The following is a 13118-nucleotide window of genomic DNA, read 5'->3' on the forward strand; positions in this document are numbered from 1 at the left end:
GTGGCATGGTGCTAACAGTCGCCCAGCTGTGATGGGGGCCAAGATGCACACGCTGCGAAAGGGGAGGCGGGGCCCCAGAGTCCCTGCTCTTGACGTGTCCATTCTCCCTTCAATTTAGGGTACAGGGGAGAGCGAGACCTGGGCCCTGCACAAGAGGTCTGTTACCCTCCCTGGCTCTTAATCCCTAGCTGAAGGGGGTGACTAGGGATCAGTTTCCTACCCAGGTCACACGGGGGCAGGGGTGTGTGGGGGTGGGACCACGCCCGTTCTGTGGGCTGGCTCCCTTCTACGCCGGGGCGGGAAGCACAGGGCCACCCATTGAGCCTCGTGGCTTGGACTAAAGAGACGCTTCCTTCCTCTTTAAACACCCCCGCCTCGGCAGCACCCTACGTGAGGCGCTGCGGGACGTAATGACGTAGTCAGGGGGTGGGGCTTGCCGGTTGCGACATTTCCGTTTCTCTTAGTGGCGGTGGTAGTGTGCTTTGGAGAAGAGAGCAGCACGCAGAGGGAGCGGGACGTGAGTATCGCTCTCCTCCCTTCCCCCCCCCCCCCGGGGGCTGCGTGCCCGCCACCCACCGCCATCTTATATCTCCCTCTGCCCCCAGCTCAGGGCTTGTGCGAGCCGGGGGAGGGGTGGTCTGGCAGCTCCGCGCTCGGACCCGGCGGGAGGATGAGCCGCCGCCGCCGCCGCGTCTCGAACGCTGGGGAAGGCTCGGCCCGCGGGATTCCCGCCAAGCTCCTGCTCTGCCCAGTGCCGTGGGGGAGGGAGACCTTCTCCCGCTCATCGTGGGGGGGGGGGGGCGTTGCGTCGCGAGACGCTGCCATGTTTGGGGGGCAAAGAAAGCTCATCCGAGTGAGGGAGAAAATGGCGGCGGGGAACCGCCTACCCCCATCCCCCACTGCGCGACCCGCCTCCGTCCCATGACATGACTGCCGCCCCCAGTTAGCCGCCCCGCCCGCACTCAGTGATTCGGTGTCGTGTCCCCCTTTCCTAACCAGGCCTGTCTTCCCCCATTTTCTATTCATTTGGGGGAGGGGAGCGTCTGAACGAGGGAGAAAATGGCGGCTGGGAACCGCCTGCCCCCTTCATCTTCTGTGTTTCCCCTATTCTGTACTCAGTGACCTGTCCAGTCTCATCTCCCTCCATTCCCCCTTCAGTGACTCCTTTCCACCCCATTTTCCTCTGGGTGCCCCATATCTACTCCCACCTCGTGACCCATGTCTCTTCGCATGGTCTTCTTTCCATCCCATGGTACTAGATAACCTTGCCTCTGAGTGACTCGTTCGGTCCCATTGCCCTGTTCCTCCATGTTTTCTCTCGCTAATCCTAGCCCATGCCCTATATTATTCCCCCTTAGTTCTCTATCACCTTTCCACATTCTCATTCTTGGTGTCCATTCCTCCTTCACTTCATGCACCTTTTGCTGTCCTTATTATATCTCCCTTCTTTTAAAACATTCTGTACCATTGCCTGCGCACGCTGTATCAGACATACTGGCCTACCTTCTTTCATCCTAAAAAGAAAAGGAGGACTTGTGGCACCTTAGAGACTAACCAATTTATTTGAGCATAAGCTTCCGTGAGCTACAGCTCACTTCATCGGATGCTCAAATAAATTGGTTAGTCTCTAAAGGTGCCACAAGTACTCCTTTTCTTTTTGCGAATACAGACTAACACGGCTGTTACTCTGAAACCTGTCAAGTCTTTCATCCTGTTTCCCACCCACATAGTGGGTTCTGCTCCTCTTCAACACATTTCCAACCCTATGACATGGCAGACCGTTTTTTTCCCCTCATTCCTTGTGTAACCCCCAGCACATTCCAATTTCCTATTCTCCCTCCTCCTCACCTGTGTTCCATTTTCCCTCATATTGGCTGATTTTTCACCTGACACTGTTCTTTCGCCACATGTATTCATTCCATATGTCAGGGGTGGCCATACTTATTGACCCTCTGAGCCACAGAAGACAATCTTCAGAAGTTCGAAAGCGAGGGAAGGCCTGCCCCATGGGGTTGAAGCCCTGAGGCCCCCCCTCTCCCCGTTGGATAGAAGCCCCTACCCCACCATCCTGCTGCAAGGCAGAGGTCCTGAGCCTCCTCGCTCCCCACCAAGTCTGGTAGGTGGAGAGTGGGGGGCTCCGCGAGCCACATTTTTTAACTGTAAAAGAGCCACATGCGGCTCATGAGCCAGTTTGGCTACCCATGCCATATATTGTTGTCTTCATCCTAACACATTACCTTGCACTATTGTATTGCCCTGGGAGTTATCCTCCCCTTACTTGACATAAACCAGTAGTTCACAAAGTCCCCAATCTCTCACTATAGTTCCTTCCTTACAAACTGTTCCCCTTTATAACATATTTTTCTGCTTTGTTCTTTCAAAGGCTGGAAAGGTATTAAAAGCAATTATTTAAAATTCTTCCTGTGCCTCTCTTGTATATGGAATACTAGATATTCACATACTATATCTATCCATAGGTTTGCAGAGTAGACACATCCGGCAGTATCTCTTCAAAAAGATGTGGATTTCCATGCATGCCAAACTAATGAAAATTGGGTCTTAAGTGATTTGCCTGAGATCACCTAGGAAATATGTGGCAGAACTGCGAATAGTGTTTTATATATTCTCACCTAAATGTGGCTTAACCACAACACCGTATTTTTTTAATTTTTTGAAACATAGGTAGAAAAGTTTATGATGATGGTTCTGTATTTCTCATTACCAGCAGTTGTCATTCTGTGACCTGGAAATCAAAGTAGACAAAATAACAGTACATAAGAGTGAAGGGAGTCATTTGCTAGATAATGGTGTACCTACATGTTTTGTGATATTCATTGAAAACTTCTATTTAAATGTATGTAGAAACATTTAATTCGTTTGTTTTGATAATAAATTAAATTCTTAGTAACTTAGACTGACCTGTTTATTACTATTTTGTGCACCATAAATCAAGTAAAAAAACTGAGGCCATGTCTATGCTATAAACTTACATCAGTGTAACTACGTCTCTCAAGGGTCTGAAAAATCCAGACCCCTGAGCAGTGTAGTTACACTACCCTAATAATCCCTCGTGTAGACAGTGCTATGTCAACGGGACAGCTTCTTCCATTGACACGGCTACTGCCTCTTGCAGAAGTGGATTAACCACACTAAAAGGAGAAGCTCTTCCTTCAGTGTTGTAGCGCTTCAATGAAAACACTACTGTGGTGAAGCTGCTGCTCATGCAGCGTTTTAAGTGTAGACATGATCTGAGTTCTTGTCCTAAATAGGTTACAAAATAAGTGAGACAGTACACAAATGAAGGGAATGGATCAAAGGAAAGGGAGATGAAGGACTACGGTGATGATGAGATCACACTGTTGCTCAGACAGACATATATTGAAGTTTCTTGCCACTTCATGTTGGCTTCAAATAGGAGATACTTGAATAAGATGAGAGAAGAGGCTTAACAAAGGAATTTGGGGCATGCATTCCAGTCATAAAGGGCAGCGTTTCCTGTATGATATTTTCACCATACCTTTCTTCCCTCCAGAATGCCTAAATCAAAGGAACTTGTGTCTTCAAGCTCATCTGGCAGTGATTCAGATAGCGAAGTTGACAAAAAGGTGAATATTGGACACGATTGCTTACTGCATTTTAGTCTAATAATTAAAAAACAAAACACCAAGCAAACTTATTCTGGCTTGGATTAGGAGGCAATTCAATTTTGCTGGAATATGTATGCCACGGTGTTTGTGTTGGAATGAACACAAGCTCTTTTATTAAGACTGGGATCAGTGGTTGGAAGGTGAGATGCTTCTAAATATGGAATGAATCTATTTTTTTAAGATCGTCTTTCTATCATTTGCTATTTCGCTTGTGGCATTTAACCACAAGGTTCTTGGAGTTCTGTAGATCTCTGTGGTGAGAGCAAGAATACTAAACCATTTTAGTTCCCTTACTCTGTTAACATTTCTCTTCCTCCTAAACAGCTGTGAAAGCTGATGTTGAGAAACATGATTGTTTAGCTTCTTAAGCCCATCAAGAGTTGATATACATGCTGGGCTAAAATTATTGTAGTGAGCATTCTGCATTTGAAATGCTGGTTGAGTTTTCTGTAGATACGACAAAACAATATTGTTTTGTTATGTATGTTCTGTAGTTCACTGTAGATACTAGAGCTGTGAAAGCATGAAGATCTTGGAGTGCTGTATGTAAGTTAGTAACAAAATGGTCAAGTCAGAATAAAAGAGAGAGAGGAATGTTCTTTCTCTCCTTCCCTCTCCCTTGAATTGGGGAGATTTAAAATGCAAGGTGAGTGTGTATAAAAAGAAAATGTACTGTCCACCTCAGTTTTATTTAGATCTTCTTTGGGTTCCAAAAGATTAAAATAGTCTTTAAAAAATCCCACATGCACTCACTTTTTGAAATAGCAGTATTTTGTCTCCCTGCTTTGAGCAATTTTAGTGTAAGGTAAAACATTAAGGGTAGAACTTACAGAAGTGCTTATTGTTCTCCTAAATCTGTTCCTCTTGGATTCCAATGAGAGTTTTAGGACATCTTAGAGCACTTTTAAAAATCCCACCCCAAATTCACTGTATTAAAGTCTTGTATTGGTAGTGAGATGAACTACATAATATAATAGTTCTTTGCAGCCTCTGATTTCTTCTTTTAATAACTAATAAAATGGGATGTGCTTTGTATTTTTTTTTTTTAATTTTTGGTTAAAGGCAAAGAGGAAAAAGCAAGCGGCTCCAGAAAAGCCTGTAAAGAAACAAAAGACTGGTGAAAGTTCTAAAGGTGCAGCTTCCTCTAAGCAAAGCAGCAACAGAGATGAGAATATGTTCCAGGTAACATTGATAATGTTACTTCTAGAGACTGTTGGTTGAAGGGTTCCTGGGGAAGCATGTTACAGTCTGTATTCTGTAATCTTTATGAAGAGAATCTTGGAACACTTTGGTTTCTTATCCAGGTATAGCATAGCATTCAATCTCTTGGCATGTTTTGGCTAAATAGGGTTACAATGTTAGAGTGAAAGTGAGATACCCAGAAAAAGCAATGATAGGATTTGATAGAGTAAAATAATCCATGCTACGCCATTCAATTCTAACTTTGGTTCATTGATTGTATCACTTGTTCCCAGTATTTTGTCTTGGTTTATAGTGTCATTTTTTTGACAGTTAGGCATTTCTGTTCTAAACTCTATTAATAGAATTATAATTAGGCTGTAAATGTTAATTCAAAACCTGATCTATATGGGAATACTTTTAATCAGAGCGCTTTGACAAGAGGTTCCCAGAAATCAGTATGACTTCTCTTCTGCCTACCCAGCTGGACAAAGAGCAGCTGTCAGAGCTCTCACCATACCAGACCAGGTCTAAGGATAAGTTTGTCCTTGAGTTTATATGTGCTCCTTTATTCTGGGATTCAGTTTTTATTAACAGAATATCAGAGAAGATTGAAACAGATCATCATGGAGAACTGCTAGTGGTCTTTGCAACGGAGTGTGCTGGCCTCTTTAAGACAGGCCCAGGGTTCAATACTGTCCTATTTCTGCAATAAGGCATTCAGGGTGTTGTTGTTCCTGAGGATATCTGGGAGTTGTAAGCCTTGCATCAGTCAGTGTACTGAGAAAGGAGCAGGAATATAAGGCCCCAGCTTCCTCTTCCTCATTGCAAGAAAGATTGGGGAGAGGAGAATACCTGCTGTGAGCCTGCTTTAAGACGGTAAGAAAGGGACAGGGTTTTTCCATTCAAGGAATGCGGGAGGAACTTTTGAAGAATTTGGTGAAAGGGTCTGAAAAGAAGCCTAAAATTAGGGCATTAGTGCTGGCAAAGGAAGTAGCTTGGGGTGGGGGACAAAGCAAGTGAGAGTTGGGCTTGAACTTCAGTATTCCGCATTAGATCTTCAGCCTCCCTTGTATTTAAAAATAGAGCACACTATGATGTATCCAGAATCTGACTTGAATCAGAACACTTCCAAAGTGTGGGATTCTGGTTCGGACTTACTTTTGTCTGTTAGGAATGTCAGTGGCATATCAATTAAATATGAAGATTAATAGGAAAACCAGTAAAATATTTTACTTTTTATGTTGAATGAAAGTCTCCCATCTTGGAATGTTTTTCACTTATTTTACATTGCTTTCAAACTTGAAACATAATTCAGAATTTGGCACCTATAGGTAGGGGGTTCTTACATGTTTAGGGTAAAGCACTGTTCCCTCACATTCTTGATTACTTAAAAATTCCTATGGCGAGTAAAGCAGTTGCTTACCTGGAAAAACAATATTAAAGTGTTTGTACTTTTAAGCTTCCTTTAATGTAATTTGGTGTCTGAAAACAGTGGAACTAATACAGTGCTTCATAATGGTTTTTCACAGTGGAGAGGGTGACTTCTGGAAGTTCTAATGGTGGTGTGAGGTGCAGTTAATCTTAGAAAACCAGACAGTTGCATGCCATATATAGATGTGAAATCTGCTTTCTTGTGCCATCTAGGATTTAATTTGGTTGTGATATCCAATTCTCTAACCTAGTTCTGTGGGGATTTAGCCCTGAGCTAAGCATCAATCTGTGTGTGTTTGGAGCTTGTGGCTTCCACCACCTGAATTTACTGGAAAAATTCATAACCTCAAGGATTTCTGTTTATTTAACCTGTGTAGATCTTACTTTGTTTCTGGAAACATTGACAAGAACTCAGATTTAGAACGGGAGGAGGTGATGGTTTTGTTATCATCTTCATTAGTCTTGTAGCTTGAAAACAAATTTGAATGAATTGTCTTCTCTTAGCATTTTCTAGCTTCATTAACAAAGTTTGCACAAGGAAGCAGGATTTTTTTCTGAAAGAATCCGTAATTTAAATTGGCAATATTTATTAGGAATTCAGCTTTTAGATACAAATGAATTTTCTTTTGAGGACACCCATTTTTCCAGGAAATAATGCTGAATTCTCTTAAAACGTGTTCAGTCCTTCATCCATCAATGCTGTCATCACTTATTAGTCCTGATATACTTCTTCAGGAAAATACTTAATCCAATCATTTCTACTTAAATCTAAAATAAGCTGCAGCAATAAGCAGTGTCTCATATCTAAGTATTTAATGCTGATTAGAAAAATGAATAATCCAGTACTGTGTAAAATGTATTCAATTGTTCTGATTTGTTTTATTGGCAGATTGGCAAAATGAGATATGTCAGTGTTCGTGACTTTAAAGGGAAAGTCCTAATTGATATTAGAGAATACTGGATGGATCAAGAAGGTGAAATGAAACCTGGCAGAAAAGGTGAACTTCTATTTTGTGTCATTAGTTGCATAGCATTAAAATATATTTAGCTTAGCTTTATTGAGGAAAGTGGAAAATCATCTAACTTGAAGAATTCTGTAAGTATCAGATTCATTTGCTTCACAGTTCAATAATGAGGCTGAGACCTTTGTCTATATGTCCATTCTTGATTCTAATGCAAAATTTTAATGTCTTGATTATACTTTCTTCTTACCCAATAAGACATCTTCTAAGTAACTCTAAAATATTTTAATGGGAAAGCCTTAATATTGGGGGGGAAATCTAGGCACATGCCACAGTTCTGGTCCTTTTCCTTCTCTTCTCCCACTCCTAAAAGTCTGTTTTGGTTCCTTGGCAAAGAGGATATGGTCCACAGTTTTAGAACGGGGTATAAAACCCCATAACTTAAAAATAAAAAGACAATTTTTAAACAAATTAGTTGTAAATTCAGGTTTAAATTTGCTTTATCTGCCTGAAAGTTGTGCTTTAAATTTTTATAATTGAAAAAAGTTTGTGTTGCAGTGGATTGAAGTTAGGCACCATGTCTAAATAGCATTCATCAAAACAAGACTGCATTTTCTCTTTAGAAACAATAGATGGGAAAAGTATTAAAAAATTCTGTAGCCTGGACTACTGAATAACTGTTGCATTTTTCTCTAATATTTTAGCACTTCTTATTTCCCCCAGATAGTTTTAAGTTACCATTGCATGAGATAATAAACTGCATGATAACCTATTACAGTTTTGGAGCTGAACAGGGTTCAGTGGAAACACAACTGCTTTGATACAAATTTTGCAGAAAAATTTTGTTTAATTTTTACAGTGTTATACCAGTAAGTTATAGTACTAAACATTTTTTGGGGGAACCTACCATGTCTCCAAGATGCAAAAGTCCCATATGGGAATATTTTTGAAGAGATTCCTGTATCATTTGGAAGTATTAAGAAAGGATCACATGCTGTATAAGCGTAACAAAGACAATGCAGGGCTTGGTAGCAGGAATGAAACAACATTTTGAAAAGTGTGCTACCCATGCCAAGGATGACATTGAAGATACTGTTTCTCTGTCAGTCTGAATATTCTGGATCTTTTGGTGAGTAATGTTAGCGTTTTTATTACATTTTAGAAAAATATTTAAAAACAAAGTTAAATATTGCTGGGTTATTTTCCTGTGGGGGTTATAACAAGAAGCAGAGAAGTTTCGTTTCATCTGAATGAGAATTTTAAGTGTTTTGAGGTTGAGAAGTTTGTCATTCAAGGCACCATTCAGTGTCCGTTCATGTTTAGGGAAAGACTCCCATTGACTACAGTGGGCGTGGGACTGGACCATGAGAGAATATCAAAGGTGGCAGTGCAGTAGGGCATCATAATATTATGGATACCTGGACATCTCCATTTTGATTTGACTGCCTTGTACTGCTGAGTTTTGAACTTGACCCAGACATTCTGTATGAACTAGTTTAGGCAACGGAGTAAAACACCAACCACAAGCAGGTTGAACTACTATACTGCTGGTATAAACATCATTTGAGCAAAACACAATATGTAATTTTTCAGTTTTTTTAACTAAATTTCTTGAAATGTCCAATGTATTAATCCTCAATACAGACTAAATCCATTGAAAGTTTGAAGTTTTAAAAACTAACTGCTTTGAATTATCTGAGTACAGATAAACTATCATCTTCTGTTAACCCTCTTAGGTTGGGACTAGGCATGAGAAATTTAATTCCAAAATTTTAGTTGACATGGAAATAGGAGTTTGGAATGCAATGGCTATTTCAATTTATTTTTTTTTATAGTGGTGGTGCAGTTCAGATCTGTAACACAACGCAAACAGTGTCACTTTCTCATAGTCCTTCCTCATGTCTTCTTATGGCACCATTTTTACTGAGCCATTCCTAGTGTCTGTTGCCATCTGGAGAGGGACAGAGTTAAGGTACACACCATCCCTGCAACACAACCTTAACTTTGTATTTCCTGGTTTTCAGAGGTTTAAGTTTAGCCACCCTCCACATTCTGGAAGGGCATGAGGCAGCACTGTGCAACATTATCTATGGGTCAACGAAGTTTTCAGGCAGTTAATTTTAGAATTATACAGGTGAGATGAATGACCACTTTCTGCATTGTTGTTAGCTTCATCATTACCACTATCAGATGCATCTGGCAGCAGCAGTACAACTAAACTTGTTAAAACGCTTGTTTGGTGCAGTCAAAGAAATATCCATTTTCATAATCCAAAACAACCATGGACTACTTTGTAGTCAATACTGGTATTCTCAATGAAGAGTTCATAGTTGAAGATTGCTTGGGTCATATATGCAGCTAATCTTTCTTACAATTTTTTACGAAGAGTTTGAGATGGTTCAAGCTTGGACAAGGAGCAGGAAAAATGTCAGTGGTACCCCAAAAACAGAGTTAAATTGTAGATATGTAAAGCACTTCCTTGATCTAACTTTCTTACCTGTATTCTCAATCTAAAGTACCATATAGATGTTAAAAGTAAAAATGAAATGAATGCTGCTATGACATGTACATTATAATACATTTTCAGAGCTGGAAGAGAACCACCCAAAAATGTTTTTGCTGCTGAACTCAGTGAAGTTAAACCCATGGACTGGTGGAAATTTCTTGGCAGTTTCACAGAGATGTAGAGCTCAGAAAATAACTTTTTTTCCCCCCTGGGGTTGAAGCTACTGCAGGTGTACAAACAACATTATCTAAATCTTGACTAGTTTGTTCTAATTTCAGAAACTGATAGTGTGTAAAGGAAGTAGGAAATCTATCTTGAACAATTAATCCAGGTGGCAGATGAAGACACTGTATTCTAGAAAATTTCTCAGTGCAGTTTCTCTCATTTATTTAGTCAGTTTACTAAAACTGAAAAAAAAACCTCGTTTTGCCATTACCTACTTGTGATTTAGTACATATCACGCTAGAGCTTGGTTTCAATTGAGGTTTTGTTACTTCAGCAGTTGGGAAAGCAGAGCCCAAGCAGTAACATTCCAACATGTTGGTTTTGGTGTAATCCCAACAAAATTTACTTGTACTGTAGTTTCGTGCAAGGATTTTCAGTGGAGCCTAATGACTTAAACATACACATCCCATTGAAATTCTGTGGGAATTAAGTGTCTACCTCCATAAGCCCCTTTGTAAATCCAACATGACTAAACAAATGTTGACTAAATCAGAAATGTAAGTCACTAAATTTGACTACCATAAACTCTCTGAAGAAGTTTGTTTGGTAAAGTAAGTTGCTGCTTGAACAAGCCACGTATGTTATTAAGGCCATGTCTATATGTATAGCGCTACAGCGATGCAGTTGTACCAATACAGCTGCAGCGCCTCTGGTGAAGATGCTCTGTGCCAATGGGAGAAAGCTTTCCTGTCCCCATAAAAACCCACCTCCAGGAGCGGCATAAATTGTGTTGGCGGGAGATGTTCTTCCGCCAACAAAGCGCTGTGCATGTGAATGCTTATGTTGGTGTAATTTACGCCGATCGGGGATGTAATATTCACACCCCGGAGTGGTGTAAGTTTTGTTGATATAGGGTGTAGTGTAGACGTAATTTTTTTAGGTAAGTGATATTTAGGCAATGTGGCCAACACTAACCCTACATCAATAGATGACTGTCTTCTCTGTTATCAACCGTGTGATGTTTCCTTTTGGAAACTAATCTAAAATCTAATCTTAAAATGAGTATTGTCTTTAAATTGCTTTGACTGAAATCAGCACACTTTGAAAACCATGCTAGATTAGAATATTTGATTTTTTTGTTGGTTTGTTCATCTAGAAATGAAGCTGGTGACTATGGTAAGACTTTTGAGACAGCTTCAGAAATCAATTTGTATATTTTCTGACTGAAAGGGCTTAATGCTGTTTGTGATGGTATTTTTTCCAGTGCAAAATTAAATATTCAATTTCAGTAAAGTGGTCAAGATTTTCTTGAAAAAACAAACCTGTCTTCTCTGAAAACTTGATAAAACTATGTGACAGCATGTTCAGACTAGCTGGTGTCCAAAACATGAAAGAATGTAGGAAAAGTTTTTTTTCCCCTCTAGATTAAAGTTCACAGGTGGTTGACAACAGCCGTACTTATGTTTTAATATTCTCAAATAATAAAAATATTCGGTACCAAAAAAGTCCTGATCCTGTTTTCCTTGGGTCCTGTTACAGGTGTTTTACTAAAGTGTGTCTAGATTGCTCTTTGAATGAATGGAGACACAATTAATTAAATCCTTAAATAAACAATGGGTTAAAAGTTTAAGGAACGTGCATAGAGGCATGAGTAAGATTGGTGCATGAGAAGATATAGATAAATGTCGTACTATTTTGTGTGGTGGGAGAGAAGAATGGTGATCAATTCTGTAACCAGACAGGGTGCAGCAAAGTGCTTTTGATGCTGCTTCAAAAAGGTTTACATGCTTAACGTACAGAATTTAGTTTTAACAAAGAAGATTAAAGGGTGACTTTAAGGAATGGGGAGCAAGTATTTAATAATTGGCTCATCAGTCTAGCAGAGAAGAGTGTAACACAATCTAGTGGCTAGAGGTTGAAGCTAGCCAATTTCAGACTGGAGATAAGTCTCAAATTTTTAACAGTGGAGATAATTAACCATTGGAACAGTTTATCAATGGTCATAGTGGTTTCTCAATCACTGACAATTTTGAAATCAAAATTAGCTTTTTAGAAAACATCTATGCTCTAGGAATTTTGCAAAAGTTCACTGGGCCCTGTTGTACAGGATGTCAGGCTAGTTGATCACTATAGTCCTGTCTGGCCGTGGAATCTGTGAATCTAAGAACGTGTGTGTGCAAACTCAATCCACAAACACATGGCTTTTATCACACTAAAGAAAGAAGCCTGGGCCTCTCCAGCTCATCCAGAATTCTAGTGCAGCCTGCCATCAGAGCCACTGCTACATTCACATAACACATGGGATGGGTTTCTACAAAGATGCTGCACTACCGTTTGTATCTTCTTCCCACATCCAAACAGAATCCATAAGCAGTCTAACCTCTTGTTTAGCCTGAAGTTAAATATAAATATTCCAGTGAATAGTCATAAATGAATAATTACATTAACTAAAATATCTAACACTCACTACAGCTAACACTTTTACAGTTATGAAAATATTGATCTCATAGTAACGTTGTTTTGGTTCAAAGATTGTTACAGTTGTACAAAATCTTCATCTTAGTTTTCATACTGCACTAAGGATTTGTGTTTAATGCATTTCAGGTATTTCTTTAAATCCAGAACAGTGGAGCCAGCTGAAGGAACAGATTTCCGATATTGATGATGCAGTAAGAAAACTGTAAAAACAGCCATACAGAAACTTTTACTGTTTTAGTTGTTTTAAGCAGTCTTTTTACACATTGGCTTTTGTTTTCTAAAATACTTGTTTTCCAAGCTATTGTATATTTGGATTGCAAAACAATTTGTAAGATGAATACTTTTTTTTTATGTGCATTAAAAGTGTATTCTAAGTGAGGCTATTTGTGTATGCTTTATTAAAAAGGAATGATTTGCTTTCAACACAGTGTAAAATAAAAACCAGTCCAGTAATACTAATAATGCATAGCTGTTTGTGGCCTTCCAGTTAACCATTTTTAGTCTCCTTTTAATTTTGGGTTCAGTTAAAACATGTTCATATTAACTGTTAATCAGGAGACATTAAAAAAACCTTGCCTTTATTGCAAATATTCATAATTTTTACATTGGAGATTTCAACTCGAGTCCAAATAATGAAGAATTGAATTAGTTTTTGTAAATAATCTTAAATGCTGTCTTTGAAAATTCACCGCATTATTCTTATGTAGATAAGTACATAGGTTTTTTGGCATTGCTTGCATGAAGTAT

General features: G+C 39.6%; 1 protein-coding gene across 4 annotated transcripts; it reads left to right on the forward strand.

Moving 5' to 3' along the window:
• The first annotated feature begins 394 nt into the window (after positions 1–394).
• On the forward strand, positions 395–12750 carry SUB1 (SUB1 regulator of transcription). 4 transcript variants are annotated; one of them, XR_007356633.2, is made up of 6 exons: positions 395–517; positions 3533–3605; positions 4710–4829; positions 7150–7258; positions 8082–8351; positions 12498–12750. XR_007356633.2 is itself a non-coding variant. In XM_048849788.2 (5 exons), the coding sequence occupies exons 2-5, from the start codon at positions 3534–3536 to the stop codon at positions 9944–9946; spliced, it is 438 nt and encodes a 145-aa protein (XP_048705745.1). In that variant the 5' UTR covers positions 395–517; position 3533; the 3' UTR covers positions 9947–11398. The 4 variants fall into 4 exon arrangements, 2 of the variants coding, with proteins under 2 accessions (XP_048705745.1, XP_048705747.1); XR_007356634.2 differs by lacking the exon at positions 12498–12750 and adding an exon at positions 9810–11398; XM_048849788.2 differs by lacking the exons at positions 8082–8351; positions 12498–12750 and adding an exon at positions 9810–11398.
• The last annotated feature ends 368 nt before the right edge of the window (positions 12751–13118 follow it).

Source organism: Caretta caretta, chromosome 5 (assembly GCF_965140235.1).
Source record: "Caretta caretta isolate rCarCar2 chromosome 5, rCarCar1.hap1, whole genome shotgun sequence".
NCBI lineage: Eukaryota > Metazoa > Chordata > Testudines > Cheloniidae > Caretta > Caretta caretta.